The following is a 24334-nucleotide window of genomic DNA, read 5'->3' as shown; positions in this document are numbered from 1 at the left end:
CTTACTATGTTAGGAAGATTTGAGATCTCCGATCACTTGGTTCATCGTTGACTGGAACGTTGATAGCGCTCAAGCTGATCCCGCACGCCGAACCTCATGCAAGTTCGCACAGTACGATTCTAGGGAAGATTCAACATTGAGAGTTTGAAGTCGAATACCGAAGTGACTCAAGCCGCGTCAGGAAGCACTCAGGCTGCACGACTGACAGTGGTCAGTGTTTATATGCTGTAAGCGACATCTCATACTAGAACGAAGGAGTCGTCTGAAAGGATAATATGCACTGATATTAACGGACCCACTGTAGATTTGTTCGCACTCTGTGCATTCACTTACGCTTTATCCATCAATCCGAAGGACGTATGATTGGTTGTAGGTCAGAGAACTTGAACACGGTATTGTCGTGCATGCTAAGCTCTTGTCCCCGAATTCTAGACCTCATGCTGCATAGCGGCTAGTACAGACGTCTCAACTGACACGCGGTGCAGTCGTCCATCCTGACTCGGAGGCTCATCGTGTATACGGCTGTGTCAACTACACGCAGCCCCAGTCTGCTTGGCTGACCAAGGGACGCAGCTGTAGTTGTGCACAAAGCTTCGAGCATACCACGCCACACCACACGGACCAGCTCCCACCTACTGTGAACCATATCGCCACACCCTGCTATCGCGGGTCTCGACTCTTCCGACTCGCAACCGGCTTCCGTCGACGTTCGTGATTGCACCACTGGCAGCGAACAACTGCGCACACCGTTCTACATAGGTGTCACCGGAATGCACACACAGATGACCGAGGTCTCTGTTGACGAGATGTTCGATCGCTTCATCCCCGGTGGTGAGCCAACTGATGCGGAGAAGGAGACTTTCTTCTACAATGACGGCATAAACAACGTCGGAAAGGAGTTTCAGCTCTACCGTACTGTTGTGCGTCTGTCATACACACGTTATCTACCCCCTTCAACTTCTCAATCATCTTTACAGTGTCAAATTGTGCGATCGATTGCGGAAAACACCCCCGGCAGCCCACCTTTCTTCGCAGTGGATATCTCATCTCGAGGTGTCCCGGAGTCGGAGGATAAAGAAGACGCAAAGACTTTGCTCACGCCTGACGTCGGGATCTATCCAGATACCGCTGACGTTCGACAAGCCGTCCTCCTTGGTTCCAACGATAAGAAGAGCCGCCTCTATACCGACGAGGATTTTAAAGGCAGGCGGAAGGAAAGACAAAAGTCCATGAGCGTGGCACAGAAATTCGAGAACAACGCACGCCTGCAGTGGTCCGGAAGGTGTTCATGGGCCGACCTGATGGTTCCCGTCGAGGCCAAGATCGAGCATCGGCACTCCGCCTTCGAGTTTCTGCAGCCACGGAAGAAGGCACTCACTCGGCATACTTCGAAAGATGGTAAAGATGCATTGGGCCAAATCTCCACCTACATCGCTGAAATCCTTGGGCGTCAACACCGTGTTCACGTGTTTGCCCTCTACCTGTTCAGGGGATACGGCCGCATACTCTTTGTCGACCGTGGCGGGTGGATCGTTTCGAAGCCGTTCATGTATGGCACTCGAAACGACTTCGCACTGCACCGTTTCCTCTGGAGACTTGCCCGCATGCGGCGCGACGAACAAGGCTACGATGCCTCTGTCAGGCGTGCGAATGCGGACGAGATTCAAAGGATGCGAGACTACGCGCCTCGGGCACGCACGCCATATCTTCGCAGCTGTGTCTACCGTGCCCTGTCGTTGGACGAGCAGCAATTGAAGCCGTTGACTTCCCAGTGGCCTGTCTACGTGGTGACGATGGGGGTGCGGCAGCTAGTCATTGGCAAGCCATCGTCGTGGAGCCAGCCAATCGTGTCCCGCGCAACACGAACCTACGTCGCCTTTGACTTGCGCGATGAACGACTTCTCTTCCTCAAAGATGGATGGCCTTCGTCGGGACATGGTCGCCTCCCACGTGAACACATTGTTTACGAGAGGCTGCAACGGGCGAATACTGTGGGCATCCTCCCTTGTTTGGGAGGCCAGGATGTCGTCAGCCAGCCAGAAAACAATGTTCAGCTAACAAGAGCACACCCGGAGGATCATACTGGACTACGGCGTGTGCATTACCGCATCTTGCTCGGTCGTGTCTGTCGCCCGTTGTCGGATTTTGGCGATTTCCAAGAGCTGACCCAAATACTGACTGCTGCTCTGCGAGGTCAGTGATATCATGTTCATCGTCTCTTGCCACTGCATTGAGGTCCTCATCTTCGACCTAGCCCACCAGAGCGCCTGGAACGATGCTGGCGTTCTCCATAGAGACATCAGCTTTGATAACATCCTAATAGACGAGTTCTTGCCAGCCGAACTTGAAAGTAGGTATCTCTAATCAGTATATGAGGCAATCTGAGCTGCATCGCTGACACGTTCCCAAAGTCAATATGATACAAGGCGCCGAAGACGGCACACAACTCTTCCGGATCGGTGTACTCGCTGACTGGGACTTGTGCAAATATAAAGAAGATATGGTCACGGGTGACGCACCACAACAACCGGACCGTATAGTACGTGTTACGTTTGATTCATGAATGAATACGTCACTCACAAGTTGGAACTTGGGACACCGACCGACAGGGAACGTGGTACTTCCGGTCAGCTCAATCACTTCAGTACCCTCTCAAACCGTATGGGATCGACGACGACATTGAATCCTTTATCCATGTCTACCACTATGCTATTCTACGCTTCCATCGTACCGATCGAAAACACACCTTGGCGCTATATGTTGAAGAGGTGTACGGGCAAGAATTCATACGCCCCGCAGACAAGATTCACGTCGGTGGCGAATCCAAGCTCAGAAACATGCGGTCCCAGGCTCCGCCCTTCGAAGCGGAGGAGAACAACACATTGAACGCGTTCTTGCGGGACCTCGCGGGCCTATGTGCTGCTCACTATGCCACTATCGACTTCTCCTCGTACAACACAGCATACGGGGTTCCTATTCCGGACTCAGACGAGTCTACAACCGATACCACTGCCGCGAGCAAAACGCAAGTATACAACAAAACCTTAGATTTCCTCGCCATCCTGAGGGCTCGCACCGTCACCACTACTCAGTCGACCAGCCAGACCGTGACACCGAAGATGACTTCGGCGAGCGGCGACAGTGTCCCTTCGATTGCGACATCTTCGTTAGCCTCGAGCTCAAGCAAACGACCTGCTATCGAGCCCGTCTCCGCGTTCAAAACCCATGATCAACTCTTCCAGCTCTTTCTCAAGTATAGCGGGTACGAAGGTGTGGAGGGCGCAGATGTCCGAATGGTGGCCTGGCCGCAGCGGGACTTGTACAAGCATATCGACCAGTTCCAGGCGAGTGGCATGATGGTCAGTAGCGAATCCTCGGAGTCCGGCGTGCACGATCTGACTTCGAGAGACAACACGAGCGAGATGTCCAAGAGTAATGACGGCTCGGCCTCGGAGTACGAGTCAGGATTAAGCAAGCGGTGACTGAGAGCTGCGACTGAGCCTGAAAGGGAAAGGAAGGGCTTGATGAGATATCCTTGGGATGTAACATGCCTGTCACGGTGAATATAACCTAGCTTCATAATGTGTGTCAATGCGACTCGCTCGTACTATAGGCCATGTATACGCATACGGGCATGCTTGACATCTCGGTTCTAGACGTAGTAGTACACTAATAGTAGGAAAGCGGGCAGCACAGCGCTCCAGCTTCAGCGCATATGTCCAGGTTCAACCTTGCCTGTACTATTACAATGATGCCTTCTGTGTCCCGCCGTCGCCTCCACCTTCTGACGTGGCTCCCATCTGGCGCGAATCGGGCATGATGCATTGATTTTGCTCGTCGCATTGGCCGCTGAACAGATGGGCCACTCAACGTGCAAGAAATTGTACCACATCGTCAGCCCGATCACTGGTCCTGCGAGAACACCGTTTCTCAATTTGTGACCCACACACGGTACGCTTGACTGCTACATGTCTCCTATAGGTGGCTGAAGAGAGCTGTGCGTACAGGGATGTCGATTCCGAGTGAGACGGACTCGTCCCCGCCGCTGCCGGTCGAGGCCGCGCGGGTTGCACCCGACCGCCCGACGACGACAATTTCTCAATGACCCCTCGCCGACCGGCCGCGCTCGCCCTGTCCGCAGCCGCTCTCTTCCGGCTCTGGAGAGGAGTACCTACGGCCATGGCCCGCGCTGGAGGGCCTCCCTCTTTCCCCTCTTCGTGTTCCCGTCATGTCTGTCCGACTAGGTGCTCCTCAGGCTATCCTGCGCGCACGCGCGTCTTCGGACGACTTCAACCAGAACCCGTACGAGTACCTGCCCACTGAGTGGATATGTATTCTATTTCTCGTATTGTTCTCTCTGTCTACCGGTGCGTCAGGTTTCTCCCTCTCCGGCGGCTCCGCTCAGTATCGGACAGCCCTTCATTTTGTAGAGACCGTGCACACTCGTTTATGGTGGCTTCTGCCCACTGTATGCACCGCCGGTGCTCTTGAGATATTGGGCTGGGTCGGGAGGTTGTGGTCGAGTCTGAATGTCGATGCAGAGAACCCGTATTTGATGCAGTATGTACTGTTCTCCTATCTTACCCCGTGTTGCAACTCTGAGCGCAATGGCTCGGAAGGATCGTGACAACGATTATTGCTCCGACGCCACTGGTAGCTGCAAATTTTGTCATCCTCGGCGAGCTCATCCGCCGCCTGGGTCCACGTTACAGCCGCTTAAGTCCTGTGTGGTGTGAGTTCCCGACTTACTGTATTGTTGACGGCTGTTAGATGTTTATACGGATACCACCAGATACCGCCGTCTTCGTGAGCTGCGTAAGCATCGCATTTCCTAACAGCTGACCCCACAGTCATGACAAGATGCACACAGGACATCATTTCGTTAGTCGTGCAGGCTGTCGGTGGAGGTATAGCCGCGACTGCTGTCAACCAATATGAAAGCCCCGCTACCGTATGCCCCATGCTTCTCGTCTCCCTCGTGTGCTGACCCTGGCCCTTCAGGGAGGGAACATCATGCTTGCCGGTATTGCTTTCCAAATGGGTGTGTATATCCTACGTCATTATTCCGCAGGACACCCATGAATCTGAACCACTACTAGCTTCGATCACTGTCTATATGCTGCTCGCAGCCGAGTTCGTGCTCCGCTTCCTGCACGACAAGCCAGTCAGGAACGTCGTGCACGCCGCGGGCCACCACCACTTCAACCGGAGCACCAAGCTGATGCTCGCGGGGCTGACCTTCAGCAGCCTATGCATATACGTCCGGTGCGTACCACCATCCCGCGCTTCTACCCCGTGCTGATCCAGGGCTTCCGCGCAGATCCGTCTACCGGACAATCGTGAGCACTTACTACCGCCCCCGAGCGACTAACGCCGATCTGCGACTGACGATCGCAACGTCAGGAACTCGCCGAAGGGTGGGACGGGTACATCATCACGACCCAACACTACTTCAGTAAGTCCGCCCCAGATCCACCGTACTGACGCTCACTCGCCGACGCATGCTAGACTGGCTTGACGGCGGGATGATCACGCTCGCGATGTTCTGCCTGAACGTCCTCCACCCGGGCTACCTCCTCGGGAAGCGCGAGACGTGGAAGGCGTCCCGCGGTGACTCCGAGAAGCTGAACAGCGAGCCGGCCACGCCGGTGAAGACGGTGGTGTCCCGTAGGTATCCATAAACATATCAGTTCTCAAGGAAAATCGGGAGTCTAGGACGCCGAAACGAACAGCCTGGGAACACTTGTAATGCCTCCCGTCATGTATATTATTACTGTACAGCCTACCTGTTGACCTAATGCAGAACTCGTCGGTACATCCCGCATCAACTTCGCATTACCCAAGCGTCACGGCGCCGGACAACGCGCAGTACCATCCCAGCTAATGTCTTTGGATATCAGGATCCCTAATGCGCGTATTCGAAGGTACTGTCGCCGGTGCGGACGGGGTTTCAGTGTGGGGTTGCGATGAAAATTCTCGCCGACGCCGGTCACCAGAACGCAGAGCCATGTGCATTACCGTCCCTTCTCAATCCCCGGACTGTACTATCATATGATATACTCGTCCCGCAACGAAAGACACGAATGATACAGAACAGTCGTTGTACGACGAGAACCCCATGGTACTGATACAGAACAGTCACTCGACGAGAAGATGCGTAGTACGCCGAAAAGACGAGGTATCGACACAACCAAGAGTTCTAGACGTCCTTCGAATCTAAGTACACGGGCGGCAGCGATGTGCACAATCAGGCACCGTCATGGTCTTCTTGTACATCAACAGATGCAATGTACTTTTGTATGTTGTCCTCCGCCGTGCCGTCCCAGCTCGTGCCCTCCATCACGCAGGCCCTCCACGACGGCGAGGCACGCGTCGCAGCGAGAATCTCAGCGATGACATCTTGGTTGAGCGCCATCGAGTGCCCAGTGCGAGGCGGTGCTCCTCCATCGACCGTCAGAGGCCGAGGTGGTAGCTGTGCCAGTAGAGTAGGGTTGCGGTCGAGATCAGCAGTGTCCGGGCGGTCACGGCGGAAGAAGCCTGCCACGTCCGACGGAGAGCGCAATATGTCTTCTGACAGGATCCAGTCTTGCCAGATGATGTCCGCAGGTATGTCAGGATCGACGGGCGCGAAGGGGTGGTGGCCGCGGACGCGCATCTCCTGGAGGATGAACAGACAGGCGAACGGCGCGTGCCTGTCTCGGACATCGAGCCCGAGGGCTTTACCGTGGAACAATCGGAGATCTGGATTGTCAGAGTAGTTGACGAGTATGAACTTGCGGATCTGTCGCCAGTTGCATGACACGTTCACGGAAAGAAGAGAATAATAGGGCTCACATTGGGTATGTAGCATATGAAGAAGAGGTAATTATTGAAAAATGCACAGTCGTTAGGACACATTAGCAGGCCGTTGCGTGGTTCATGTTCGGGATGTCGTTTGGCCTGCCGCGGGATCCACCGACGTCTGCGGAAATCCTTCCACTGTCCAAACTTTGTGTCAGCCCGTAAGAACATTGGCATGCACATAAGAATGACTGACAACTTCGGCTTCCGATTGCGAGATGATATGACAGCGCTGAAGGACGGTCTGGATCCCACAGACGACCTAGAACGGTGTCGCGGCGGTCTATGCCTGCGTCGAAGGCGGTGGTCGTCGACAGTTCGGAAATGGAGTGTTGATCCCACTCGAATCCCGGGGGAGGTCCATTCGTCAGGGGAAGTGGAATATGTGCGAGAGACGGCATGGCGGTGGCAGGCAAGCCAGGCTGCGACTCGGAGAGGGGAAGAACCCCGGGAAGATCGGAGTTCCCATTCTGGACATGGTGATCGAGATGGGGCCGTCGAGTCGGAGCGCCCGCGGAACCCGCGCGCACGCAGACTGGCTCGACGGCGGCATGATCTGCGTCGTCATGTTCGCGACCCGGCCACTGCAACGGTAGACGACGCGATGGGTTGCCAGTAGGTGGTTTCATACAGGGTGCGTACCACTATCGGACTGTTTGCTCATCTCTTGCAGTCGCAGGGACGGCTCTCTGCGTCGCAGCCCATCCGCGATTTGCTTCGCCGACGATTAGTCACTGCATTTGGTTAGTACACCTCATCGGACGTACCTAGCTCTCGATCAACGCGAGTATACAATGTATACGGCGTGGGTGCCTGCGTCCGTCGTTCGTGTGCACTTTCGTCCACAATGTTGGAGCAACTGGACAATGTAAACTGGCAAGGGGTAACTCGGATTGTCTGCTCTAACACATCATACCCCGCTATCATCAGGTCTCGCGTTCAGTCACACAGCCCAGGTGGATGTCCGTCATATCTGCCTCTGCGACAACATCGCAGAGATTCCATGTCAATCCGGGATCCAATCCCATAGTCATGCGTACACCCGCCATCCTACAGTCACAACGCACCGTGCCCGCTAGTCCTCAATGACGATCACGTCGTCCGCAGCCGGTGCCCGCGCCGTCCTCCTCCTCCTCGCCGGCGGCTCCGCCCCATCACGCGCCGCACCCCCGCCGGACTCCTGCGTGCGCTCCCGTTTCCGCTTCGCCCCCACTGCCCGGCCGTGCGGCACCCGCCCCTCCTCGTCCGAGTCGTCGATGGTGATCGCCTGCGTGCGCGTCGACCCCGCCGGGCCCGCACGCGACGTGGCCGCGGGTACGGGCGCGGGAGACGCGGTGGCCTTGCCTTTACCCTTGGCGGAGGACGGGGCGGGCGGCGGGCGCGCGTAGAGCTCCGTCCACTTGCGCGCCGTGCGGTTGTGCTGGGGGCGGTTGCGGACGTACTCCGTCGCGATGGACGGCACGAGCGGGTCCTCTGTGGGTGGGGTCAGCGGCGGCGCGCGGGAGAGGGAGAGAGGGCCGGGGACTGACTCGGGTTGGGGTCCGTGAGGAGGGACGAGATGGAGAGGATGACCTTGAAAAGGGAGAGCGCGGGGGACCAGTTGTGCTTGAGGATGTCGATGCAGATGTTGCCCCGCTCGTTGATGTTCATGTGGTAGATCCTGCGCGGACGCGTCAGTATCGGTGCCCCCGACGCCACGCGACGCGCCGTGCACGCGACTCACCGCGTGCGGAACGTGACTCTAGGCGCGCTGAACCTGTGGGTGGCGCTGGTTCAGCCACACTCGCCGGAGCGGGGACGCACGCACTCACGGATAGTCATGGGCGAGGGTGATCTCGACGTGGAAGAGCCCGTCCTCGTACACACTGCCCTCTGGGCCGGGGATCGTCGCCGTCCAATTGAAGAGGTTCTCGTCGGAGGGCGCGAGCGTGATGCTGCCGAGGTCCTCCTTCTTGAGGTCCGCGATTTCACGGTGGATGCGCTTGAGTGTCGTCTGGGGACGGTTAGCGGGTGCACGGGCGAGAGAGAAGATGCCTGGATACCTACGGATGAGGAGAGCGGGGGAGGCATGCTGAGCGTCGGAGGTCAAGCCAGGGACGGCGTCTGGCCAACATGGCGCACGGGAAGCTCGTACATAAGGGAGACCTAACGCGGGAAAATATTTAATGATTTCCGTGTGGCTGAGAGCTGACATTGAGGTGAGTCAACCTCAGCCAACCACTCGTCCTCCCTCACTGCAACCACAGTGTATAGTTTGGACTGCCTGCCTCTTTGACGGCGGGAACTACCATGATCACTCGAATATCTCTCCGTGCTACACTATAAACTTATCTCTATCTAACCATGCTCAGCGACCTCGAATCAGAGAGCTCCCGCGTCCCCAGCCCTTGGGACCCCTTCCTGCCCTCTCCGCCCTCGGGCTGCTCAGCAGACAGCCTCAAGCACATCCACGACGGCGTACCTAAGCTTCTGCCAGAAGTGGAAGAGGTGACTTTCGCGTCCCGCGCTCCGCGTCCATACCACTTACTCACTCGCGTCTCCGCACACAGGGTAACGTTGAGTACAAGCTCAAGCTCACCCACATCTCCACCGCCCGCTTCGCCCGACTCGTCACCCAGCTGAAATGGCGGCTCCTCGAGGGCGGTGGCCAGGCGTACTACGAGCTCGGCGTTGCCGACAGCGGCGCCCTCATCGGTCTCTCGCGCGCCGACCTGGAAGCCTCCCTCGAGACCCTGGACCGCATGGCCGGCGAGATTGGTGCGTCCGTCATCGTCGTGAAAGAGATCGAGGTGCCGCCTGCCATGTACGCCCTCGCCGAGGAGGCCTCCCGCTACATCGATCCTCGTACCGGCGAGTGGGCGGGCCGCATGCATGCTCGCCGTCGCGGCAGCCCTCTCACCGGGGCCGACGACGACACCGCGGCAACGGAGACTACAGAAACAGAAACGGAGACGGAGACGGAGCTCGACACCACGGATATGGACGACGACGACGACGCGAGCCCTAGCGCGTTCATCTCCGAGCTCGCCACGCCCGCCGACTCCTCCCGCGCCTCGCCCATGCCCGGCCTGCCCGTTCCAGACAGCTTCGTACACCGAATTACCACACACCCTAATCGGCCGTCCCCGCAGTCCTCCCCGTACATCGCGCCCTTCGATGACGACCTCGCCATGTTCTCCATGGAGCCCGAGCCGCCGCATCTAGACATCGACACTGGCCACGGCACTGCACCTGCTACCGTGCTTTCTCCTATTCCGTTTGTAGTTGACCTTGAGATTGCGTCCGTGTACAAACCGCGGCCTTTCAGGCGCTCGGTGCCTGTCCCGGTGCATTCCGGTCCAGTGACGCTGCACGGACGAGCGGGGCGACGGGCTAAGTACACAGACAAGGGGGCTGGCAAAGAGAAGAAGGCTCACCCATGGCAGACGGGCAGCACCGTGCCCACGACGCGCAAGGGAAACGCCAGTGCCGATGCGGTCACTGGTACCAGCGCGAGCATCGTGATACCGAACGGAGAGGAGACGAAGGCTGCCCTTCGGAGACAGGCGCGCGAGCGGAGACGCGAGGAGAAACGGCAGGCACTGCTTGCAGCGAGTGGCTTCGCACCCTCAAGCTCCACGGCCACTAGTGCAGAGACCACCTCCCCAATCAGACAGGACGACTCGACGATTCTTCCCACCGCCTCTCTTATTGGGCCCGACGACTTGACTGCAGAGGCCACATCGGTGGCAGCGGAAGCGATGGCGGAAGACCTCATCTCGGGCTTGGTGTCTCTCCATGTCGGCGTTGAACCAAGCGAGCCGGCAGACATCGGACTGGATGCCGTTGTGTCCATTGTCGAGGCGGATAGCCCAGGCACGACCACAGACGTGACCGTCGCCCAAGCCACTGCCACGGCTGTGCACGCAAGAGAGCCGCGGCTGATCGTGGAGGCGCTCGTCGTACGTAAACAGTCCATTGACCAGACGTTCGGGGACTTTGGCGGATTCCAGTTCGTTTGATGGAGACCAGCACGCGGACAATGGATTCTCAGTAGGCACTGATATTGTTACTCGCCAGTTGGCTGTATGACTAGTCCGTATTTCTCTGTACATGTACATGTACACCAATGTGTACGCATCTTGCGAAGCTCTCAACAACTGATTGCTGGCCTTCGTGGATATGCCCTAAGCTTGTAAGGTGTGTTCCGCCACTACCCCTTGACTGTGAATCAGGACCTGAGGGTGCTTGGTCGGCATGCCTGCACGTGCTGCGAATCTGCGTCACAACAACTCAATCGATCGAGATTGAGATTTGACTTTAAGCTTCTGGCCCATGACCGCACTCCCTTCCCTCCATCGTCAACGTCTCATACCGCCCGCAGACAACATCGCACTCAGCTTATACAGCGATGTAGTACTTCCCGCGGAAAGGGCCGCGAGCGAGGCCGGAACTGCAATCCATCTCATGCACGCCCGCATCGTCGGCTACCTCCTCCTCTATCCCCCGACTAGCGCGGCTCTGAGCTCACTCAAGTGCGAAGTCACGTCTTGCAAGGAAAACAACGATCGACTTCAAGCTGTCTACGATCTGGGTGAGACCTATGTCAAGCATCTGATTTACCCCTGTGAGTGATAATCCCGCCTCCCTTGACGGCTGTACGGCTGACACCACAATCAGTCAGAAAGCCAAGAGGGAGAACCCCGGTCTCTTCGGACCACCCTTCACCTCCTTCCTTGGGTAAGCCGAATGAGGAAGCCGTAGCGGGTCTGCATCCTCACCCGCAGAATCATTTGGACGCTAAACACGTTGTAAGTCTGTGTCGAATGTATGCGGGATCTCGGGATCTCAACCATGTTCGACTCTAGGCCCTGGTCAGGGATAATTACCGCTGCATGCTGACACGCAAGGTCGACAACCGCTGCTACAGAAAGAGGCTCATTGCTTTGCGCTGGCCCGACGAGCCAATTGGCCCTACACAGTGCAGCCACATCTTCCCCGACTCGCTCGGCAACATCGAGGTTGGCGAAAGCGAGAACAAGGTGTGCCTTAACTTCTCACTCTATAACGCACTATCAGTACAACACATTACAAGGGATGCGACGTGACGACGGTGTGGACGATGTTAAAGCGATGTGGCTACGAAGACGTGTGCAACGAACTCAAGGCGGATACGAAGGAGACCAATCTCCACCGCCTGGAGAATATCTTGACGCTCGAACCCTCGACCCGCCATTACTTTGACAATATGTGGCTCTGGCTAGAAGGCGTGCCAGAGAAGGTGAGACCCCCGTCACTGCACTCCGACCCCGGCTATATGCGTCGTATACAACAGGCAAACCACTATCGTGTCATCCTTGCGCCCGGCTACACGCACAAGAGCGTAGGAGTCCCGGAGACCGTACAATTCGTCGCACACGGCGATCGTGACCTGCCCCTGCCGAGTCCCAGGTATCTCAGCATCCACGCCGCGTGCTGTCGCATCGCGCATTGTCGGCGCAGCGAAACACCTCGACGCGATTGTCGACGACATGGACGAGCTGAGCGTCTTGTCCGAGGACGGGGCGTCTGCGGACGTCCTAGCATACGCTCTTCATCGACTTGTATAGATCCCGTGTGCGTGTGATTTGATGTTCCGTGGTGGCAATGGTTGTTGATGTCTTACCCGGACCAGGATGTCTTCCTTGCCGACCCTTTCCCTATTCCTGCAATTCAAAAGTTATTCATGAATCGTAGATCCCGGCGTCACTGTATAACAGTCGCGTTCATGGACTTCACGTCTATGAAACTCTGGCTGCCACCTTGCTCGTGCGTTTCTCCTAGCCAGCATCCGCCAATCCACTCACACTCTTGCAGGGAACCGTGAACCAGCTCACCGAATTGGGTTACGCTCGATGAATTTGTTGTGAGGCTCGTCCGAGGCTTCCTTCTCCTAGACTCTGGCTGTGAGCTGGTACAAAATGCGATGCCTTTGACAGCGTCACCAGCACTCGTAATGTCACATACATATTTACACAAGGAGCTGCTCAATCGCTATAGATAATAATATGACGTGTCAAGAACGGTGTGAAGGAATGACTCACGGGGACGAACATGGCTGCGACAAAAGACTTCGCAAGCGAACAGAACGATATACAGTGAACGGCGAAGCTGAACAGACAGACACTAGAGTAACGATGGCGTTGCCGTCAGCTTGTGCGATGAGGTCAGGCTACAACAAAAGCGAAGAACAGCATTCAGGCACTCACTGACGAGCTTGCGCGTCGTAAGCCCGCGATTCCACAGCGCGAGTCAATTGGGGAACGATGGCAGGAGACTGCTACATACACGGCGTCATAGGGAAGTACACCAAGTTCTATGAATATCAAGTCCTTGCGCACAATCGCCAAGGCTTTCGATGCGGGCTTGCAGAAAACTCGGAATGCACCTGCTCCGTGCGTGTGGCCGCATGGTAATTGTGCGGTGGTGTTTTCACTTCGAAAGGTCTAAATGTCACGATCTTGGCACCAATCGTCATATCTTTTGTACTGAACCGGAGCCTCTCCGGTAGATGGACGGGCCGCATGCGCTCAACATCGTAGTAGCCCGCTAGTTAGGCCGGATAGCAGCAATGATCCTGATGATGGCTGTTAGATATTGGTACATTGCGACGTTAACACTGCATGCCAAAGACTGGAACGCCGTATGTCAGTCTTCACTGCTTGCGGTATTGTATGTACGATGAAGTGTTTCGGATGATGCCTCAGAGGGTTGAACACGCCTCGACTATCCTGGCCATTGGGTGAGAACACGTTGAGATCGGATAGACCACGAGCATAACAGACATGCCTCACCGCTGAAAAATGCATGTTGCGCAATGCGCGGTACGTCCTTCAAAGGCTCAGAGGAGCAGTGTATTGCGGCCCTACTGTATGGACCTCTCCGCTGACTCGGTCAGACCATAGCACCAGCTCTAGCCTGCCTGTTCAGTGCTGCCCACCAGTCTGGAATAGCCGTACATTCCGTCAGACACCTAGACCGTCAAAGATCAATCGTATGTACGGCGACAAGATGCTCTTATGCTCTCGAGCGCTGGCGACCCATTCATCTTGTATAGCCTGCGGCTACCGTCGCCTCGGCCCACCCTCCGCAGGCTGGCCGCCGCGAAACTGCCCAGCCTCCAGCGCCTCCTTGGCCACCTGCGAGATACACTTCCACCTCTGCGATCCGAGCTGCACGCCGCCATACCACCGAAAGACGACCAGCACGACGTCCTCGCACGCCGAGAGCTCCAGCAGGCGCTCGAGCCTCTCGCCCGCACCCGCCTCGCCGCCGTCGTCCGCACACGACCGGGCGCCGTTCGGGTTCGCCGACCCACTGCGCCAGGCCCACATCGCGTGTGTCGCGCGCCGCGTACGCGACGTGGTGCCCTTGAGGTGGGCTAGGAAGCGCGAGACGTCCTGGGAGGCACAGTCGGGCTCGCTGCGCCCATGGCGTTCTGGCAGCTTTGATGCGAATGCCTCGAAGGTGGACTTGGAGCGGACGATGATGGACGAGGAGGAGACGGGGTTCGGCCAGTCTGAAGCTGGGTCGCGGTCCCGTGAGCTGTCGGACGCCTGTCGGTGCGAGCGTGCTATGGCTAGTAGAAGAGATCCTCGTGGATGCGCCGTTGTCCTGGCACGTAGAAGAAGCCGGTCTACACCATTCCGGCGTAGGTTCATTCTCGCAGCCCCGCAGTTGTCTCACCTGTGCATGTAAGTAGTCGCAGTGATCAGAGTAGACTGTATACCGGTGCCGCGTCGAACATCGCGGCGCTTCTTTGGGCTCGTGACCAGCTGGTTCGAGGAAATGGCTGGTCCGGACCACCTGCAAGTTCCTCCTCCTCCTCAGGCTCCTGCAACTCTGAACGTATACGCAACGGTACTGTAACCACTTCGCGATCGCTGACTATGACTGCATTACCTTCCGTCGCCCAAGTCCGGAACCAACTACTCATACCACCGGAGGACAATACTGCGCTCAGCCTATACAGCACCGTAGTCCTACCGGCGGAGAAGGCGGCGAGCAAGGCCGACCAAATCATGTATGCCCGCGTCGTCGGCTACCTCTTCCTCTACTCGCCGAACAGCACGGCCTTGAGCACACTCAAGCTTGAACTCGCGTCTTGCAACAGTAGTTCAGACGACAGTGTCCGCTTTGAGGCCGTCTACGATTTGGGTATGGTGTACGTCAGGCATCTCATTTGCATCTGTAAGTCGCGGCTACATTCCCCTTCATTACTGTGACCGTAAGGAGTATGACACCGCAGAAGTCAGGAAACCGAGAGGGAAAACTCCAGTACCTTCGGACTTCCCCTCGCGTCCCTCCTTCGATAGGCCGAAGCAGGATGTTGAGGCAAATTGAAGTCCAGCCCGCGGAATCATATAGATGCCAAGAACGCTGTAAGCCCGTGTTGAATGTATGCCAAATATCAGACAGTCTCAGTCGGGCTAAACAGGCTCTCGTCAGGGATGATTACCGCTGTATGCTGACGCGCGCGGTCGATCTCCGTTCCCTCAAAGATGAAGTCGCTGTTCAACGTTGGCCAGAGGAGCAGATTAACGCCACGCAGTGCAGTCACATCTTCCCCGACTCGCTCGACAGCACTGAGGTTGGCGAATCCGGAGACCAGGTGCGTGTCAATCCCTCACTATATAGCGCACTCGTCAATTAGGTGACACATTATCAGGAATGCTAAGTGGCGATGGCGTGGACAATGTTAAAGCGATTTGGCTACGAAGACGTGTGCCGCGAACTCAAGGCAGATGCCAAGGGCACCAATCTTCACCGCCTGGAGAACATCTTGACCCTCGCACGGTCATTTCAACACGCCTTTGACTTAATGGACCTCTGGCTTGAAGCAATCCCAGATAAGGTGAGACTTCCTACAATTAATCTCTGCCATTTGGCTATAAACCGTTCACAATAGGCCAATCATTATCGGGTAGTTCTAGCATCATACATGACGCACAAGGGCTTCGGTCTTCCGGAGAACATACAATTCGTCGCGCACGGCAATCGCGACCTGCCGCTACCGAGTCCAAGGTATCTCAGCGTCCACGCGGCTTGCTGTCGCATCGCACATATGTCTGGCGCAGCCAAGCATCTCGACGTAATATTTCGTGACATGGAGGAGCTGGATGTCTTAGCTGAGGATGGAGCGTCTGCGGAAGTACTAACATACGCACTTCACCATCTTGTTACCTCTCGTGTAGCTCGTTCATGGAGTCCCGTCTGTAATGAAGACGTTCCTGAAACATGACCAGTCTATGTTTGTCCTCCGTCCGGTACAGCATCCCTCACCAACAGCCCGATGATGACCTGCAACGAGTGCGACGTGAGAAGACGCGCTCTCATTCACTCATTTGACATTTCGCTCCTCACTCTACCGCATGAGCCCTGGTACTTCCACGCTATCGCTACGATGTCGCCCGGTACGTAAGCCCTTGCTCCATCGCTCGGCCTGCGTCTGACTCGGAAGCCTTCCCGCTCAGCTGACCCTACCTATCATACGGCCTATCGTCTGAGCCTATCCAGCACGGTTCACCCATTTCCACTCCTGCTCACTGCCTGGTCAACGGACCCCATCCTCGCGCCCGCATAAAAACGCCTGCCCTGTCTGCCATGTTCGAACCTCCCGGATCGTCCTCCCTCGAAAGCCGAAGTAGCCTCACCCAGCCGACTACTCGTCATGGGCAAAGGCTACAGCCCCTCCATCGCGGCGAACCCGTACTTCGTCGGTCAGCCATTTTCTCTCCTTCCACTCCTGTCTGCTCACCCCGCCCGCAGGGTCGTTCGCATGCATCGGTGGTGGTCTCTTCGGACTGGACCTCTCGTCCATGTCCGCGGTCCTTAACGTCGGTCGCTTCAGTTTCGCCGTCTCCTTGATCTCACGCCCGTAGAATCCTGCATACAACGAGTTCTTCGGCTACCCGGGCTCAACCAAGCAGGGCGGCATCGTCGCCTCCATGCCCGCAGGCTCTTTCGCCGGTGCCCTTGCCGTCACATTACTTGCCGATATGATCGGTCGAAAGTGGACCGTCATCCTCAGCGGCTGGATCTGGGTCATCGGCTGTATCCTCCAATGCGCATCTCAAGTGAGCTGCCCTGTCCCATCGACGTTCTCGCTCGTACTAACATCGCCGCATTCATAGAACGTCGCCATGCTCGTTGTCGGCCGTGTCATTGCTGGTGTCTCCGTCGGTATCGCCTCCTCCGTCGTCCCCATCTACCAATCCGAAATCACCCCTCCCGCCATCCGTGGTCGACTCGTCTCCATGCAACAATGGTGAGCAGCCCGCATTGTATCGCCCACGCACTGGCTGAGCCTATCTCGTCAGGTCGATTACGTGGGGCATCCTCCTCCAATATTTTGTCGAGTTCGGCTGCTCGTACATCAATGGCAACGCCTCTTTCCGCATCCCTTGGGGCCTTCAAACGATCCCCGCCATCGTTCTCTCCGTCGGCATGTTCTTCTTTCCCGAATCTCCTCGTTGGCTCGTGGATCGTAACCGGTGCGTGATCACCGATCATCTGACACTCCGATGACGGTGTTCCTCCTCCCCCGCAGTGAGCAAGAGGCTCTGCAGATCCTTGCAGACCTGCACGGCGGCGGCGACACGACGGCTCCGCTCGTGCAGCTCGAGTTCAACGAGATCAAAGCGCAGGTCACCTTCGAGCGCACGCAGGGCGCAAAGTCCTACCTCGACCTCCTCAAACCCGGCATCGTGCGCCGCGTCGGCCTCGGCATGTCCCTCCAGATGTGGTCCCAGCTTTCTGGCATCAACGTCATGATGTGAGCATCTGCTACTCCGCCGCAGAGCCTCGGCTGAGAGTCGTGGGTGGTAGGTACTACGTCGTGTACGTGTTCGAGGGCGCAGGCTTGACGGGCCGCCGCGCGAACCTCATCGCGGACTCCGTGCAGTACGTGCTGAACGTCGCGATGACCGTGCCCGCGATCATCTATGTCGACCGCTGGGGTCGCCGCCCGCTCCTGATCGCCGGCACGGCGCTCATGGGCTTCTGGCTCTTCCTCGTCGGCGGCCTCCAGGGCCGCTTCGGCCACTGGGGCGAGATCGACAACAGCAGTGAGTGCCCCATCCATCGGCTCGTGCGCCCGACGTGCTCACCCGCGTGCGCGCAGAGATCTGGGTCGTCGCGGGGAACGACGCGGCGACGAAGGCGATCATCGTGTGCTCGTACCTGTTCGTGTGCTCGTTCGCGGTGACGATGGGGCCGGTGTCGTGGACGTACCCGGCAGAGCTGTTCCCGATGCGGGTGCGCGCGAAGGCGGTGTCGGTGTCGACGGCGACGAACTGGGCGTTCAACTTCGCGCTCGCGTGGTTCGTGCCGCCGTCGCTCGCGAACATCGCGTACAAGACGTACTTCATCTTCGGGACGTTCAACTTCGCGGCGTGCGTGCACATATTTTTCTGCTTCCCCGAGACGGCGGGGCGGACGCTCGAGGAGATCGAGGCGGTGTTCGCGGAGGGCCATGCGTTCACGGCGTGGCGCGTCGGCCGTGATGTGGGCAAGGCGGACCTCGGTCAGGTCCGGTCGGCGGGGGCAGACGAGAAGCACGAGGTGGGCTCGATCGAGGAGAAGGCGTAGGATGGTGTTAGCTTGTATTTGTATCTCTGTCTGTGCGCGCATTTGCAGTCTATCGTGTTTTCAGCATAAGTGCAATATCTGGAATACGAACGGTGGAGTCATGATGGACACTTGAATTGGAACAATCAGAGAAACTGACAGACAAGATACTCGGACTACGTCCGACGGGTGAGACGGCGGAATGGCAAATACACATGCTGTTTCTCTCTCTTTAATGGGTGTCCCTGGCAAGTCTGCAATTTAAGAATCGAGAATTCGCACCATCCAGTAGACCTGAAACTTGCCTGAAACTATGTCGCTATGATCATCGACGAAGCTCGCAACAAGAATTTAAGATCATCACAGAGGCTTCATTCTTACTGATACTTACACCCGGGACGTATTTGTCTCATGCGGGACAACTTGCGATAACCCTCCGTGTTGTTCAGCCATACAGCCGTTGGTGGTTGACGTCGTCCCCGACCAGTGATCTAGTAGTGCCAGCCTGTGGCCTCCATTGATGGTATAGCGGCATTAATGCGGGCGCGGTGCGTACCTTTACATGTACATATCTGACCTTACTACATGCATGTGACTCAGTACCACCAGAGTCTTCGATAAGTATGCCATCCCGGATCGCAACATCGTCTCTAGACTTTGGTGCTGTTTCTGCTTGCCAGTGCTCATGCAGCCCACGGTGTGTCTGAGTCCTGGGAGAATGTAGTCTCCGTAGCTGACCAAAAAGAGATACTCTCGTTTGGGAGAATGGTCCGAGCCCGTAGAAGGCTAGTAAGACCCAGTTGGCCGCTGCTGTGCAGCGGTTTTGCTTGTCGGCTTTGCTCGACATGGGTACCGACCGGGTGAGCATCGCATGAATCGCGCACCACAGAAGTCAAAAGAAACCCAGCAAAATGCGTAATCATTGCGGTCGTAACTATAGCAAAGCATGTCGCATTGCGCGCAAAGTCGAAAAGAAAAGGAGCCACTACAAGATACATCGCACGCACAGGCAGGGATACACCAATGATTAGTAAAAGCCAACACCGCCCTACACCTTCTCCTCGAGCGAGCCTACGTCGTGCACGTCGTGCTTCTCGTCCAACTTCGCCGACCCGACCTGGCCGAGGTCCGCCTTGCCCACCTCGCGTCCGACGCGCCACGCCGTGAACGCATGGCCCTCCGCGAACACCGCCTCGATCTCCTCGAGCGTCCGCCCCGCCGTCTCGGGGAAGCAGAAAAATATGTGCACGCACGCCGCGAAGTTGAACGTCCCGAAGATGAAGTACGTCTTGTACGCGATGTTCGCGAGCGACGGCGGCACGAACCACGCGAGCGCGAAGTTGAACGCCCAGTTCGTCGCCGTCGACACCGACACCGCCTTCGCGCGCACCCGCATCGGGAACAGCTCCGCCGGGTACGTCCACGACACCGGGCCCATCGTCACCGCGAACGAGCACACGAACAGGTACGAGCACACGATGATCGCCTTCGTCGCCGCGTCGTTCCCCGCGACGACCCAGATCTCTGTAAGCCACGCGCGCTGGTGAGCACGCCGGACGCACGAGCCGAGGGATGGGGCACTCACTGCTGTTGTCGATCTCGCCCCAGTGGCCGAAGCGGCCCTGGAGGCCGCCGACGAGGAAGAGCCAGAAGCCCATGAGCGCCGTGCCGGCGATCAGGAGCGGGCGGCGGCCCCAGCGGTCGACGTAGATGATCGCGGGGACGGTCATCGCGACGTTCAGCACGTACTGCACGGAGTCCGCGATGAGGTTCGCGCGGCGGCCCGTCAAGCCCGCGCCCTCGAACACGTACACGATGTAGTACCTAGCGCATCGTCAGCGGAGGCTCTGCGCCGCAGCAACGAAGACGGAAGACGCACATCATGACGTTCATGCCGGACAGCTGGACCACATCTGGAGGGACATGCCGAGGCCGACGCGGCGCACGATGCCGGGCTTGAGGAGGTCGAGGTAGGACTTTGCGCCCTGCGTGCGCTCGAAGGTGACGTGCTCCTTGATCTCGTTGTACTCGAGCACCACGAGCGGCGCCGTCGTGTCGCCGCCGCCGTGCAGGTCTGCGAGGATCTGCAGCGCTTCTTGCTCACTGTGGGTTGTCAGTACGGAGTGCATGTCAAAGCTCGAAATTCGCGCACCGGTTGCGGTCCATGAGCCAACGAGGAGACTCGGGGAAGAAGAGCATGCCGACGGAGAGAACGATGGCGGGGATCATCTGGAGACCCCAAGGAATGCGGAAGGAGGCGTTGCCGTCGATGTACGAGCAGCCGAATTCGACAAAGTATTGGAGGAGGATGCCCCACGTAATCGACCTGACGAGATAGGCTCAGCCAGTGCGTGGGCGATACAATGCGGGCTGCTCACCATTGTTGCATGGAGACGAGTCGACCACGGATGGCGGGAGGGGTGATTTCGGATTGGTAGATGGGGACGACGGAGGAGGCGATACCGACCGCCAGACCGGCGATGACACGACCGGCGACGAGCATGGCAACGTTCTATAGATGCGCGACATCAGCATGAGGAACGACTTTGAGCGAGCGAGGCGAGGGCCCGGAAGGAAGCCTCAATCAAACCCGGACGAAATTGGGGCGCGATGGTCCGGACATGGCACTTCAGGGTCACTCGAGAAGTGAGGATTATCTAGACATGTATAGTCTAGGTGCTCTCGTATACGACGTCAGTGCAACAAGCCCCGTGCAAGAGAGTGAAGCCTGGTGCAAATGACGGGCCCATCGGTGAAAAGCAGAGGCAAAGTCCGGGAAATCATGCGCCAGGACATGTCAAATTCTCTCCGGACTTCGCTGCGATGTTGTCCGGATATCAAGGCGAAAACGTGGGAGTCGCGAATCAGGCGTCCTGCAACTTAAAGGGGGCTCACCTGAGACGCGCATTGGATGATGCACCCAAGGACCCAGATCCAGCCGCTGAGGATGACGGTCCACTTGCGACCGAGCTTGTCAGCAAGGAAGGCGACGGCGAGGGCACCGGCGAAGGAGCCTGCGGGCATGGAGGCGACGATGCCGCCCTGCCTGGTTGAGCCCGGGTAGCCAAAGTACTCGTTGTACGCAGGGTTCTACGGCCGCGACGGTGAGATGGAGGGCGCAAGGCCGGGGATGGTGCGACTCACGTTGAGGACCGCGGACATGGACGAGATGTCCAGCCCGAAGAGACCGCCGCCGATACATGCGAAGACCCTGGGGGGAGGTGAGCAGATAGCGGGCGGTCAGAGAGAACGCGACTGACCGACGATGTACGGATTCCCCGCGATGGTGGGGCTGTAGCCTTTACCCATGGCGAGCAGTTGGCGGGGTGACGCGACTGAGGTTGTCGGGGAAGGAGGACGAACCGGGGATGGGAGTCGGGGGCTTCGAACATGGCGGGGATGGCGGGCCTTTTATTGTGCGGGTTGATGGGGTCCGTTGGCCGGACATGCCAGGCAGGACTGGATATGAGCGGACCGCGCTGGACGGACTGACAAGATGGCTAGTTTGATCGGCGGGGTCAGCTGAGCGGGGGCGAGCATGCGCGCATCAGACTCGCCCCACCCCCGGACCAGCCAATCCAGATGGCAGGCTGCGAACGAATGCCAAGCGACCCCGCAGACAGAACGCTTTAGCAGCTCGTGGCTGCCCATGGGGTCCCTGGCCTTGGCACACGGCCGCATGCTTCTCTGCCCCAGAATGCGCCGGCCCGCGTAATGCTAGTCTGTGGCAGGCGAGGCGCGTCTGGCCGTTCGGGGAGGGCAGGCAGAGACTGGCCGTTCGGGGGAGGGCAGGCGGGCGAGACAGTCGTCGAGAAGGACGACGAACGTCGATCGCGACGCGTTGATCCTAGTATAGTTGATCGAGGGCGATCGGGGGAAGGTGCGGGGAAGCCGGCTCCGAATCTGCCTATCGTCCACGTCCTCCTCCTCGTCGCACACTCCCTGAGGTAGCACGGCAATGCGTCTTCCCCGTCCCGAGGCTCGTCGCAATTGAGGATGTGTGTTCTTGCGCCGGCGGTCCACAGTTCAGCCCCTGTGCGCCCTCTTGCTTCGGATCTCGGCGCCGCACGACGACTGACTTCCAGAAACCGACGAGCTTGCAGCCTTGGCGTTCCTGACAACAGTGTGTAGCTGTCCAAAGTTCAGAGCGTGATGCGTCGGCGACGGTCAGTCGCCCTCTCCCGGAGCCCTCGTACCGTCGTGTGCCTGCGTATGCACGCGCCTACGTGCCTAGCGGTGTTACAGGCACCTGCATGACGTTTCGTTCATACGGCGGACGTCTACCGCCGCCTTGGAATCCAACCTCGGACGAATTGAGGTTCTCACTTGGAGGGCCACTCTCAGCAAACCTCGGGCATGTAATTATAGTAAGTGCATCTTCTCGGCTCCAAGTTTTCACCTCACTAGGTGGTCTACGCTACTAGTACTCCAGCTCTTCCGGAACTCACAGCTGCTACCGCGCCCCCGCTGTTTGCCTGTTGTTCACGAGATGTATACACATTAGTCACCCGGCAATGTGCAGACCAAGGTTCTGACGCTGTGGAGCGCAATGTAATACTTACACGCGGAAACGCAACAAGCTACTCACCGTCGGCTTCTGCCGTCGCAATTCCGAAGTCGCCTTCGTCAGTCCTTCGTCTGACCCAACACGGCGGCAGCCTCGTACACGGGCCGATCCTGCCCCATGCGTCGTAACTCCGATTCTGCACGAATAATGTCACTGATCAAAGAGAAGCCCCTCACCTCGGTTTGGTTCAAAGTGCCGTACGGTATGCGTCAGAGGATTCGTGACGCCTCAGGCAGTCGCCACGCTCTGATGTGCTCGCATCTGCGAAGTGCGTCGTTTCCAGATACAGCGGCTCTAGGACGCCGAGTCCACGACCCGCCGACTGGGCATAGATCCGCTCTGCGAACGGGCCCTTTCAACTTCGTGAACGAGACTTGCAGGGAATCAAACACATCCCTTTAGTGCTACCGCCTCTGTGACCGGCGCGGAGGCTAGCGCGGGTACCGACAAACGTGGACACCGTAAGTGCATGCAATGACGGCTGTCTGGTAAGTCAGGAACGATTGAAGCTACCACAGAATATCAAGTCATACGCACGTATCATCCAAGGACTCTCTCTACACAAGTCGGTGAAATCGTGCGCCAGGACCTCCGCAGACGCTCCGTCCTCGGCCAAGACGTTCATCCTCTCCATCTCGTCGAAAATCGCATCGAGCTTGCTGCGCCAGACAGACGCGCAACGCGACAACGGGCCGCGTGGACGCTGGGATACTTACCTGGGATTCGGTAGGGGCAGGTCGCAATCGCCGTGCGCGACGAATTCGATGCTCTCCGGGACACGTAAGCTCTTGGGCAGCAAGTGCGGCGCAAGTCTGACTCGATGATAATTGGCCTGTTGGAGACGGACTATAGCGAGAGAGCGAAGTTCAGCGATGGGGGGTCTCACCTTGTCCGGCACTCCTTCAGCCAAAGCCCCATCCCGTCGAAGTCATCCTGGATTGGGGCTTCGAGCGTCAACATGTTCTCCATGCGGTGAAAGGGCCCCGTCACGTATCTGCCTCGAGTTCATTGTAGATATCAACGTAACCAAATTGGTCAATATCGTCGTTGCCACACTGTGCTCCTGATGATACGATGCGATACCTGGTTAGTGAACGTTCTATACTGAGCCCAAAACGTACCGTGCCCCCGCTTTTGTGGCCTCGATGTTGGCCAGCGGAGAGCCAGGAAAGACATAGCAACATCGCGTGGTCACAATTGGCTCCCCCTGGCCGACGCAGAACAGTGCGTTTATTCTTTGAGGAAAGACGGCTGACGCTGTTCGCCCATGCAACGGTAGTCATCCCTGACGAGGGCCTATGTAGAGTATGCACGGCGCGACTGACTCGACCGCTGACAATT

General features: G+C 57.7%; 10 protein-coding genes across 10 annotated transcripts; 6 read left to right on the top strand and 4 right to left on the bottom strand.

The window, feature by feature from the left end:
• Nucleotides 1-782: 782 nt before the first annotated feature.
• Nucleotides 783-3482, top strand: B0H18DRAFT_1127428 (uncharacterized protein; the record flags this gene model as incomplete). The annotated part of the gene is made up of 5 exons (XM_048035284.1): nucleotides 783-920; nucleotides 978-2193; nucleotides 2255-2350; nucleotides 2412-2539; nucleotides 2610-3482. 5 exons carry the CDS (start codon nucleotides 783-785, stop codon nucleotides 3480-3482), a joined length of 2451 nt encoding a protein of 816 aa, XP_047885353.1.
• Nucleotides 3483-4228: 746 nt separating this feature from the next.
• Nucleotides 4229-5681, top strand: B0H18DRAFT_1127427 (RTA1 like protein-domain-containing protein; the record flags this gene model as incomplete). Its single annotated transcript, XM_048035283.1, has 10 exons — nucleotides 4229-4367; nucleotides 4416-4560; nucleotides 4620-4725; nucleotides 4771-4806; nucleotides 4871-4951; nucleotides 5002-5041; nucleotides 5100-5265; nucleotides 5321-5339; nucleotides 5404-5455; nucleotides 5509-5681. 10 exons carry the CDS (start codon nucleotides 4229-4231, stop codon nucleotides 5679-5681), a joined length of 957 nt encoding a protein of 318 aa, XP_047885352.1.
• Nucleotides 5682-5989: 308 nt separating this feature from the next.
• Nucleotides 5990-7241, bottom strand: B0H18DRAFT_1217205 (uncharacterized protein; the record flags this gene model as incomplete). Its single annotated transcript, XM_048036688.1, has 4 exons — nucleotides 5990-6781; nucleotides 6835-6978; nucleotides 7037-7044; nucleotides 7100-7241. The coding sequence occupies 4 exons, from the start codon at nucleotides 7239-7241 to the stop codon at nucleotides 6248-6250; spliced, it is 828 nt and encodes a 275-aa protein (XP_047885351.1). The 3' UTR covers nucleotides 5990-6247.
• Nucleotides 7242-7432: 191 nt separating this feature from the next.
• B0H18DRAFT_1055104 (ubiquitin-conjugating enzyme/RWD-like protein) lies at nucleotides 7433-8935 on the bottom strand. The gene is made up of 5 exons (XM_048031045.1): nucleotides 8887-8935; nucleotides 8652-8833; nucleotides 8564-8596; nucleotides 8370-8500; nucleotides 7433-8313 (listed from the first exon to the last, which is right to left on the bottom strand). Exons 1-5 carry the CDS (start codon nucleotides 8908-8910, stop codon nucleotides 7916-7918), a joined length of 768 nt encoding a protein of 255 aa, XP_047885350.1. The 5' UTR covers nucleotides 8911-8935; the 3' UTR covers nucleotides 7433-7915.
• A 2-nt stretch (nucleotides 8936-8937) lies between these two features.
• B0H18DRAFT_1055100 (uncharacterized protein) lies at nucleotides 8938-10992 on the top strand. Its single transcript, XM_048031044.1, has 2 exons — nucleotides 8938-9327; nucleotides 9390-10992. Exons 1-2 carry the CDS (start codon nucleotides 9184-9186, stop codon nucleotides 10839-10841), a joined length of 1596 nt encoding a protein of 531 aa, XP_047885349.1. The 5' UTR covers nucleotides 8938-9183; the 3' UTR covers nucleotides 10842-10992.
• Nucleotides 10993-11156: 164 nt separating this feature from the next.
• Nucleotides 11157-12878, top strand: B0H18DRAFT_917894 (uncharacterized protein). Its single transcript, XM_048041599.1, has 7 exons — nucleotides 11157-11446; nucleotides 11500-11630; nucleotides 11688-11861; nucleotides 11915-12100; nucleotides 12155-12435; nucleotides 12494-12627; nucleotides 12676-12878. Exons 1-6 carry the CDS (start codon nucleotides 11287-11289, stop codon nucleotides 12546-12548), a joined length of 987 nt encoding a protein of 328 aa, XP_047885348.1. The 5' UTR covers nucleotides 11157-11286; the 3' UTR covers nucleotides 12549-12627; nucleotides 12676-12878.
• Nucleotides 12879-13922: 1044 nt separating this feature from the next.
• Nucleotides 13923-14519, bottom strand: B0H18DRAFT_1127422 (uncharacterized protein; the record flags this gene model as incomplete). The annotated part of the gene is made up of 1 exon (XM_048035282.1): nucleotides 13923-14519. The coding sequence occupies one exon, from the start codon at nucleotides 14517-14519 to the stop codon at nucleotides 13923-13925; it is 597 nt and encodes a 198-aa protein (XP_047885347.1).
• Nucleotides 14520-14672: 153 nt separating this feature from the next.
• Nucleotides 14673-16117, top strand: B0H18DRAFT_1055087 (uncharacterized protein). The gene is made up of 6 exons (XM_048031043.1): nucleotides 14673-15048; nucleotides 15110-15157; nucleotides 15193-15239; nucleotides 15296-15473; nucleotides 15537-15712; nucleotides 15767-16117. Exons 1-6 carry the CDS (start codon nucleotides 14748-14750, stop codon nucleotides 16097-16099), a joined length of 1083 nt encoding a protein of 360 aa, XP_047885346.1. The 5' UTR covers nucleotides 14673-14747; the 3' UTR covers nucleotides 16100-16117.
• A 411-nt stretch (nucleotides 16118-16528) lies between these two features.
• Nucleotides 16529-18447, top strand: B0H18DRAFT_1055077 (general substrate transporter; the record flags this gene model as incomplete). Its single annotated transcript, XM_048031042.1, has 8 exons — nucleotides 16529-16577; nucleotides 16627-16694; nucleotides 16740-16934; nucleotides 16992-17125; nucleotides 17178-17351; nucleotides 17408-17632; nucleotides 17686-17924; nucleotides 17981-18447. The coding sequence occupies 8 exons, from the start codon at nucleotides 16529-16531 to the stop codon at nucleotides 18445-18447; spliced, it is 1551 nt and encodes a 516-aa protein (XP_047885345.1).
• Nucleotides 18448-19318: 871 nt separating this feature from the next.
• Nucleotides 19319-21849, bottom strand: B0H18DRAFT_1055069 (general substrate transporter). The gene is made up of 8 exons (XM_048031041.1): nucleotides 21698-21849; nucleotides 21571-21637; nucleotides 21322-21516; nucleotides 20805-20938; nucleotides 20579-20752; nucleotides 20335-20529; nucleotides 20012-20250; nucleotides 19319-19950 (listed from the first exon to the last, which is right to left on the bottom strand). Exons 1-8 carry the CDS (start codon nucleotides 21733-21735, stop codon nucleotides 19475-19477), a joined length of 1518 nt encoding a protein of 505 aa, XP_047885344.1. The 5' UTR covers nucleotides 21736-21849; the 3' UTR covers nucleotides 19319-19474.
• Between the last annotated feature and the right edge of the window lie 2485 nt (nucleotides 21850-24334).

The sequence above is a fragment of the Fomitopsis serialis genome (assembly GCF_022376445.1).
Source record: "Fomitopsis serialis strain Sig1Antser10 chromosome Unknown B0H18scaffold_251, whole genome shotgun sequence".
Taxonomy (NCBI): domain Eukaryota; kingdom Fungi; phylum Basidiomycota; class Agaricomycetes; order Polyporales; family Fomitopsidaceae; genus Fomitopsis; species Fomitopsis serialis.
The sequence above is the reverse complement of the archived record's forward strand: the minus strand, read 5'-3'. Positions and strand labels throughout refer to the sequence as shown.

What these genes read in the sequence shown, in the direction of transcription:
- B0H18DRAFT_1055100 (XM_048031044.1), top strand. Translation starts at nt 9,184, where the DNA reads ATGCTCAGCGACCTCGAATCAGAGAGCTCCCGCGTCCCCAGCCCTTGG. An exon ending in TTCTGCCAGAAGTGGAAGAG is followed by an intron (nt 9,328 to 9,389) that starts GTGACTTTCGCG and finishes CTCCGCACACAG; the next exon opens with GGTAACGTTGAGTACAAGCT.
- B0H18DRAFT_917894 (XM_048041599.1), top strand. Translation starts at nt 11,287, where the DNA reads ATGCACGCCCGCATCGTCGGCTACCTCCTCCTCTATCCCCCGACTAGC. An exon ending in TTGGCGAAAGCGAGAACAAG is followed by an intron (nt 11,862 to 11,914) that starts GTGTGCCTTAAC and finishes ACACATTACAAG; the next exon opens with GGATGCGACGTGACGACGGT. An exon ending in TAGAAGGCGTGCCAGAGAAG is followed by an intron (nt 12,101 to 12,154) that starts GTGAGACCCCCG and finishes CGTATACAACAG; the next exon opens with GCAAACCACTATCGTGTCAT.
- B0H18DRAFT_1055104 (XM_048031045.1), bottom strand. Translation starts at nt 8,910, where the DNA reads ATGCCTCCCCCGCTCTCCTCATCC. An exon ending in CTCCCCCGCTCTCCTCATCC is followed by an intron (nt 8,834 to 8,886) that starts GTAGGTATCCAG and finishes AACCGTCCCCAG; the next exon opens with ACGACACTCAAGCGCATCCA. An exon ending in ACCCTCGCCCATGACTATCC is followed by an intron (nt 8,597 to 8,651) that starts GTGAGTGCGTGC and finishes CGCCACCCACAG; the next exon opens with GTTCAGCGCGCCTAGAGTCA.
- B0H18DRAFT_1055069 (XM_048031041.1), bottom strand. Translation starts at nt 21,735, where the DNA reads ATGGGTAAAGGCTACAGCCCCACCATCGCGGGGAATCC. An exon ending in TGGCTCATGGACCGCAACCG is followed by an intron (nt 20,530 to 20,578) that starts GTGCGCGAATTT and finishes GACAACCCACAG; the next exon opens with TGAGCAAGAAGCGCTGCAGA. An exon ending in GGGCGAGATCGACAACAGCA is followed by an intron (nt 19,951 to 20,011) that starts GTGAGTGCCCCA and finishes CGTGGCTTACAG; the next exon opens with AGATCTGGGTCGTCGCGGGG.
- B0H18DRAFT_1055087 (XM_048031043.1), top strand. Translation starts at nt 14,748, where the DNA reads ATGACTGCATTACCTTCCGTCGCCCAAGTCCGGAACCAACTACTCATA. An exon ending in CAGGCATCTCATTTGCATCT is followed by an intron (nt 15,049 to 15,109) that starts GTAAGTCGCGGC and finishes ACACCGCAGAAG; the next exon opens with TCAGGAAACCGAGAGGGAAA. An exon ending in ATATAGATGCCAAGAACGCT is followed by an intron (nt 15,240 to 15,295) that starts GTAAGCCCGTGT and finishes CGGGCTAAACAG; the next exon opens with GCTCTCGTCAGGGATGATTA.